This window comes from Sebastes fasciatus, chromosome 8 (genome assembly GCF_043250625.1).
Source record: "Sebastes fasciatus isolate fSebFas1 chromosome 8, fSebFas1.pri, whole genome shotgun sequence".
NCBI lineage: Eukaryota > Metazoa > Chordata > Actinopteri > Perciformes > Sebastidae > Sebastes > Sebastes fasciatus.
The window spans coordinates 21,400,704-21,408,684 of NC_133802.1; the positions used below are offsets into that span (position 1 = coordinate 21,400,704).

A 7,981-nucleotide genomic window follows, 5' to 3' on the forward strand; every position below is an offset into this window, starting at 1 on the left:
CCCAGTGTGTCGGACTCTGACCCAGGATCAGTCCAACACACACCCTCCACCTCACCTGGCTTTATTACCAAACCTCTACCTGTCTTTTTTTTTGTGCAGAATGCCAAAATAAACAGAAGGAGCTACTGTCATAATTACAGATAATGTGTATAGCTCTTGATGCTCATCCATCTCTTTCCTTTTGTGTGTTAGCATGAGGCTGCTTCACCCATATTTGGAGAAGGCATGGCTTCTAGCTTCTACCATTAAGATGCTATCTGATGGAACTACAGTTTGCATGTCATTCCCTGGCGGCCAAAGAAGCAAAGCACGCATCAGTGCTATCATTGTAAAACACTGAAGACTGAATTTTGTGTGTCTGTTTTTAGTGTTGCTGCAGTGCTCCTATGGAGGGAAAAGTTGATTCAGTGACACATATGACTACTGCAGGTCCTTTGCATTCATCCGGGATAAGGCGATAATGATTATAGCACTATCACGGAAGCACTTTGTCAGGGTGTGCTTTATGAGCATGCAAAACAGAGAGCGGCTAAAGCTGTGGACAGCTGGCAGACGCATAAGCATATCAGCAGAAATGTGCTCTCTCGCAGAGGTGTGTTCATATTTGTCCATATGCTCCTTTTACATTCCTCTAATATAAAACAAAGAGTCTACAGCCATGCTAGCGGCTCGCTGGGCTGTACTTTGGCTCAGCCGTGCTTTTAGCTAAACAATCATGTCAGTAAAATGCTATTGATGACATTGCTATCATGCTGATGTTTAGTTCATATAATGCTTACCATGTTCACCATCTTAGTTTAGCATTTTTTCTAATTAGCACCAAACACAAACTACATCTGAGGCTGATGAAGATGTCATGAGTTTTGACCATAAACCAAAGTGTTGGACAAATTGCAATGTTGACCTTATGATGGTGCTATAGATGAAAAGTCGCCAAAGTGATTACAATCAATCCTGAGCATAGACTGTATATAAAGATGGACGACGTGTCTCCATTTCCTCCACTGTACAGAAGTGAAGCCAAAATATCCCGGATACGGGAGCTTCCATCTTGAGATTTTGACGTAATTTGGAGCCAGAGTCTGCGCAGTAGTGATCGCGCGGTGGAGCTGTGGTATCGAGGTCACCTGCCCGAAGCTATCGCGAGCCGAGCACGGCTGCAGCTTGTCAGCGAGCGAGAATCACATCGGTCGATCATGACGTCTCACCCCCTTTTTATAGCATCAACTAACTAATTAAGACCAAACTTATCAGAAAAATGAACACTTGAACATACATCAGTGTGATAAGAACTACCTAAAATGACAGAAACTATATTTGGGAACATTTTATTTGGCGTGTACTTTGACTTTTTAGTTTGGCCCATCTGCTAACATGTAGGGGGCGGGCTTTATGACATATACTGCAGCCAGCCACCAGGGGGCGATCGAGATGTTTTGGCTTCACTTTTGGGGAGCTGTCATGTCGTCCATCTGTATTCACAGTCTATGATCCTGAGTGGGATATTGATATCTTCGCTGTATCTCCAACATATGAAGCTTGCACTACTGCAAAGTGAAGACATCGATAAAGAGGAAACTATCACCTTTGAACGGTGAATATTCCCAAAACTTTTAGTTCATTGAGCAAACATTTACACATAAAAAAAATCACAAAGAAATGAAGATACATTTTTTGTGTTTTATTGTTGTTTTTGTTCTTGTAAATCCAGCTGATGAAGTGCAGACCATTGTTACAGTTCACAAAAACCCCAGGCCATGCTTACAGTTTATCACCAAAGAAAGAATATCAAAGATGCAGTTTAATTTGGTCAGATCATATTATTATTTGCTATAATATCCACAATTGTCTTCTAGAGTTACAAGCTGCCTTTTTTTATTTTTTACTTTGTTGTGCAACTATAAGCCTAAACCTCTGGGGTTCAGGTGCAATATTAGTTATGAGAACAATACAGATAGTAGCACATAGATGAAGTCATTTTAACACTATATTAACAAACAGCAAACAGATCCGTTCTTCAGAAAAGTGGTGAAAACCTTTCAGGAGTGTGGGGGCATGGCAGGAACATACACAACAATGGCAGCATTAAACATCAATGCAGAAACTGCAAGAGACCGTATGTGATGCCGCTCACATGACACCAGCCCAATCGCCTTCTGGGTTCACGGGGCGGGACCCTTAGCAGCATCGAACATCTTCTTCCTTCCCTCCATCCCTGACATGGCCTCCACGTTCTTCCTCCAGTCACTGTCCTCTGCCGTCTTCTTCTGCAGACAGATAACAGCAGAGAGTTAAATGGTATAAAAGAATGAGAACAGTTCTTTTAAAGAGACTGTGAAGGTAGAGCAGGTATTATCATCATTGTGGTGTCTAAGCCTTTGAGGCCCATGTTGTCACCTGGGAATCCCCTATGAGATTACTGTATAACCGTTCTAGTATAACTGGTTTACAGCTCCTAATACACTCACACAGATGCACACCAGCGCTGGCTAATCTGCACATATATACACACACACACACACACACACACACACACACACACACACACACACACACTGACCAGGGCGCTCACAAAAGCTTCTCTTCTCTGTTCAATGGGATCATTGTCTTGTGTACCGTACCTCCTCTCTCGCACACACACACACACACACACACGGTCGCCGCCCTGCACCGACCTACCGCTCCGTATCTCAAACACACCCTTCCAACACACACATGAACACACTTTTCAGGTGTTCCATGGCACTGAAAAGCGCTGATGTCATGTGTGTATCTTGCACGCTTGCCCCTAAGGAAGGCGGCACATCTCGCTTGTACTGGTTCACATGTGCTTTGTGTGTGCTTGCGTCTTTTATTTCCTGCTGCACACACACCTTCTCAGTGTCCTCTTTCTTGACAGACTTGAGGTTGGCCCGGAGGTCCATGGAGACTTTGTGCTTGGAGCCCAGCAGCGAGCGGAGGATGGCGTCAGCAGACACACGAACGCGACGGAGACTAGGTCTCTTGAATTTCCCCCTGAGGTCCAACACCTTGATGTTCAGGTCTTTAATCTGGATCAGGGACAGAGAATTGAAAGGCCATTGCGGGATTTTCTCACGGTGACAGTGTGGCTGCATCTGCTTATATTATCTTTACTTTTCCAGTTTTGAAAATGTGCTGAGGAAGGGATGCATATACCTCACGTGTGTTGAGCGTGACTTTGGCTTCAATGTCATATCGCTCCTCATCCACCACATCTATCTTGGCATGGAGCTCTTTGCAGAGGTCCTGCACATATACACACATTAAACACAAAAGTATGTATTTTATGAAAGTGATCACCTCTCTTATTTAGTTGATTTCCAGAGCAACCTAAAACTTGCCATTTTGAAGCATTGAGTTCGCAATTTTGGCCGTCGCCATCTTGGTTGTTTGCAACCAGTACCAACCAAGTGATATGAGATGGTGGAGCTAAGTACAACCGAATGCTGAATAAGAAATGTTTAGGCGACCAAAAAGGTTCTAATTAACTTTCATGAACTGAAAACACGATGTGAAAGGGTTAAAGTTGCAAGACAAAAACTTGGACAACTCCCAGACAAGAAAACGCTGTGGTAGCAACCTGTCAATCACAAGGTAGCAACGCCCTAAAGCATACCCTGCTTTATGGTCTATTTGACTCTCAATGGGACCATAATTTACTAAATGAACATCATTCTGTATTGAAGAAGACTTGAAACTAACGATTGAGACCATAAACTCATGTTTACAATGTTTACTGAGGTAATAAATCAAGTGAGAAGTAGGCTCGTTTTCTCATAGACTTCTATACAATCAGACTTCTTTTTGCAGCCAGAGGAGTCCCCCCCTGCTGGTTATAAGAAAGAATGCAGGTTTAAGGCACTTCAGCATTGGCTTCTCAGACCCGGAGGTAGCCCACTGCCTAAAATTCGTGCATCTGAAAAAGTTGCAGTTGCAGATCCTCATCGTTTATATCCTCTATATGAGGGAGCTGCAGTGCCCTGAATTCCTTTAATTTGAGAGAATATGCTGAAGTAGAAATCTATATTTAGAGGTGTATTGGTTTTTGATGAGGAGGTGGAGGAAGCAGCAGTGCAAGAGAGTTATGTGGCAGAGTTCTTGAAAAGAGATGAAAAAAAGATGTTTGCAGTCTGGATCGACAACAGTTGCCTATAGTAGGATGGGATATGCAGCTTCTTAAGCTGCTTTTACGGGTTTTAAATTTACTGAGGAGCCAGTGGAGGGAGTGAAGAATGGGAAGGATGTTACCTGTAGCTGTGCAAGGCTCAGACCGCCGGTGTTTAGAGCAGGAGCTCTCTCTGACAGGTAGTTCTGTTTCTCTTCCTCTTTAACCACGACCTCCTGCTCCAATTCCTCCTTGGCCTTTGCCACCATCATACTCTGCACAAATATGAATCAACATAGAATACAATGTAATACAGGATGCTCTCATATTGCTCTGGTAAAGCACATCAAGTTTATGTTAGTTAGTTTTTTTTTTAGAAACGTTCAGGCCTCACAGTACAGACTGGATGTATCAGAGGATACAGTACAGTACATCTACTGAGAACATGACCTCTGCTGCTCTCCTGTGGTCAAACACGTGTATTACATTACAGTTTGGCAGTTAGGTCCCTGATCTCTCTTACCTTGAGCATCAGCTTCCTGGAAGCTGAGATCTTTGGCTTCCTCTGGATGGAGAGCATAGTTCAAGACAGCACAATTAAAATCTTAGTACTTCACTTGCAGCTTAAAATATTATTAACTGAGTATTTTTGAGTATTTTTTAGCATTCAGAAATACTTTAGTGATAAAAATGGTCTTACCTCTTGCCTGTAAAAGGAAAAAAATGGACAAGATTTAAATGAAAGGAAAGACAAAAGATTATTCTTAAACAAAGCTTAGAAATGTTTGTTTAGTGTTTGTGTCTGTGTGTGTGAATGAGTAAATGATCTATAATAAGACCACAAAATCCGATCACTCACACTTGCTCAGGCATCTTGCTGATGAGATCTCTGGAGGAGAGACAGAAGAGATTAGAAACACACACTGAACAGTTGGCAGTGTTTGTTCATCAGACTTTGGAGGGCCTGATCATCTTTCTTCTTTATGAGCGCTCCCTCAGACTGATGAGTCTCTTTCAATGTTTGTAAGCAGTCAGCAGACAAATCATATAAAACTCCACACATTGACCTCTGTTCTGCTTCTTAACGCTCTCTTGACACTTGATTGTCAAACTTCATAGAAGTGTGGCCTCTACTTTTCATGTCTCACAAAACTAATTCCTGCATTTTGTAGAAAAATCATAGTTTTACATGACCAGATTTCTTGTGGAGGTGCATGGAGAGATTGTAGAGAAGCTGAACTAATCTTGAAAAAACAAGCAAACTAGATATTACAATTGAAATTAAAAGAAATATATCCACATATTGAGTCAGCTGTAATACCTGAACACATGTTAAGAGTAAAGTAACTGATATACATTTGAAACCGTTAGCTAAAATCAATGGATGGATAGTTAAAGGTGCAGTGTGTAGGATTTGGTGGCATTTCGCGGTGAGGTTTCAGATTGCAACTAACTGAAACTTCTTCCATGTGCCAACCGTGTAGGAGAACTACGGTGGCAGATGTGAAAACGCAAATGGCCCTATCTAGATCCCGTGTTTGGTTTGTCCATTCTGGGCTACTGTAGAAACATGGTGGCCAACTCTGTATGTCGATATAAACGGCTCATTCTAAGGTAACAAAAACACAACGACTCTTATTTTCAGATGATTATACACTAGAAAACATGCTTATTGATATTATATTCCATTTCTGCCAATAGATTCCCTTAAATGTTACACAGTGTTCCTTTAAAATAGATTGCTAAAAGTAAAAATGCCGGCGGTCTGTCTGATAAAAAGGTTGGGATCCTCTGGTCTTAGCAACCATAAATCCAGTTGTAAGTCTAGTATAATGTTATTGATGTTTTGAGATCTCTGCTGCTGATATCACCTCAATACAATGGAGGTAAATGGCATTTTGTTTGTGGTGCATCAAAAATGTATGTAGAGAAACTCAACAGGAATCAGGAATCAAATGTACCAATTTAAAAAAATAATTCTCAGATCTCACTGTGGACATTTTTGCTTGTCTACCAAATGTGAAATATCATGAAAGGTGTGACAACAAGGCCTAAGGTGAATCTGCCTTGTAAGTCGTCTTGTCAGCTCATCCTTATAGTGTCATCACATCATCTTGCCCCCTCCTCTCCCTCAGTCTTGTGGCCTTCTGGCCTTTATCAAATCAACAAGTGGTTTACAGCACTCAGCCCTTCTCTACCTCACCTCTTCTCACCCTTTCTCTCTTAATATCCCTCTACTGTATTACTTGTTGATTCCAGTTGAGAATGACGGCACCTAAGACCTCCGAGCATGATGCGGTTACAAGCTGCTCCAACGGATTAGGAAAATTCCAGACTGATACCCACCCTTCATCCATCTCTCCCATCTCTCATCCCCATCTTTCTCTGCGGGATTATCTCGCGGGGAGGAATTTAGAGTGGCCTGTCTCCCCAAATAGACCAAGGGACATCTGATAGACAGCTGTGGAGGGTGATTGTGCTCTGGGGTGCCCAGCCTGGATCAGGGATTTACTGGCAGTAACTCATGGATGCTTATGAGCCTCTGTGGTGCGGCCAATTTGGCAATGCAAAAAGAAAACCAGCCCAAGGTGCTTCGGAAAGTTCACGTCAGGCTCGGATTTGAACAGAGCTGCTTTGGTTATAGATTTAAACCAACTAGTTTCAACTGATCATCATGCAGAGTGTTCTGGCTAATGCACGCATTGTTTAAGGTGCAGCCACAGCCCCAAAATGACATCAAAACACTTATACATATATATATAGCGATCTACATCTCTAGTTATATCCCTGTTTACTGGACTGGCATTATATATTGATCTCCCTACTAGACTACATTGTCAATGCATAAACTATAAGATTCAGAATTGTTTGAAGAAGTCAGCAAATTGTCAACGAAAATGGTTGTACCAGACAAATTTATATCCTTTCAAATTGCCATCCATTCAGTTATACATACAGAAGGAAGAAATAGGGCTAACACCACACTTGAAAAGCTTTACAGACCACCCCATGAAGGGACCTTACCGGTGTCCGAAGCAGGAAAGAGATGCAACAACAGCACAGGCAGGAGGGACAGATCAGAGATGAAGCCAACGATTTGGTGTCCCTCTATTTAACTGCACCCTACTCCCTCCCCATTGTCGCTCTCTCTCTTTCTCTTTTGTTAGTTGAGGCTATAATTACTCAACCCCATCTCCCTTACTGTCTAATCTTGCTCTGTCCACTTTGTCTCTCGCAGATTCATCATAAACCAGGGGACAGTAGTTAGTGCCAGGAGATTTGGCCTTTGCACGAGACAGGATGGTGAAGGTAACTCAGATGATGATAGTACTATAGGCAGGAGTTTTTATCTTCATATTGGTCAAAGATTGTCTGGAATTGACACTAAATTAAAAATGGGAGAAAAAAAGCTGACACACAAGTATTTCATATTTTATTTCTCGTTAGAAGTGCTGGAAAAACACCCGATTTGACTTATCAGGCCATTAAATAGGCGTTATCAGTCGCTATAAGCACCATAGATGTGGGTCATTAAGGGCCTACTATTTTGTAAAATTGAAAGCGAAACTTAAATGCAACACATTCTAACATGTTCAGCTGCATGAAACATCACGTTTTGAGCACAAACAAAAAGGCTTGTTTAGGTTTAGGCTACAAAACTACAACTTTTTTAGGTTTAGACAACAAAACCAGTTAGTTAAATTAAGGAGAAAACATTGTGTTTTGTTTCAAAATAACTACGTTTCATATCTGTAAGTGAAACTTCTGCTCCTGTCATAATAACTCATAATTACTACAGTCGCTAGAGGTCGCTGTTGTGTTATTTTATACCTTCTTCTGGTGATCTACCATGTA

The 7,981-nt window shown here is 41.7% G+C and overlaps 1 protein-coding gene across 1 annotated transcript; it reads right to left on the bottom strand.

The window, feature by feature from the left end:
* Positions 1 to 1,676: 1,676 nt before the first annotated feature.
* tnni1a (troponin I type 1a (skeletal, slow)) lies at positions 1,677 to 4,755 on the bottom strand. Its single transcript, XM_074644254.1, has 5 exons — positions 4,650 to 4,755; positions 4,270 to 4,401; positions 3,178 to 3,267; positions 2,874 to 3,050; positions 1,677 to 2,267 (listed from the first exon to the last, which is right to left on the bottom strand). The coding sequence occupies exons 1-5, from the start codon at positions 4,704 to 4,706 to the stop codon at positions 2,163 to 2,165; spliced, it is 561 nt and encodes a 186-aa protein (XP_074500355.1). The 5' UTR covers positions 4,707 to 4,755; the 3' UTR covers positions 1,677 to 2,162.
* Between the last annotated feature and the right edge of the window lie 3,226 nt (positions 4,756 to 7,981).

Coding starts and splice junctions, on each gene's coding strand:
- tnni1a (XM_074644254.1), bottom strand. CDS start 4,706: ATGCTCTCCATCCAGAGGAAGCCAAAGATCTCAGCTTCCAGGAAGCTG. Junction 3,051..3,177: donor TCACGCTCAACACACGTGAG/GTATATGCATCC, acceptor TCCCTGATCCAG/ATTAAAGACCTGAACATCAA. Junction 2,268..2,873: donor AGAAAGAGGACACTGAGAAG/GTGTGTGTGCAG, acceptor ATCTGTCTGCAG/AAGAAGACGGCAGAGGACAG.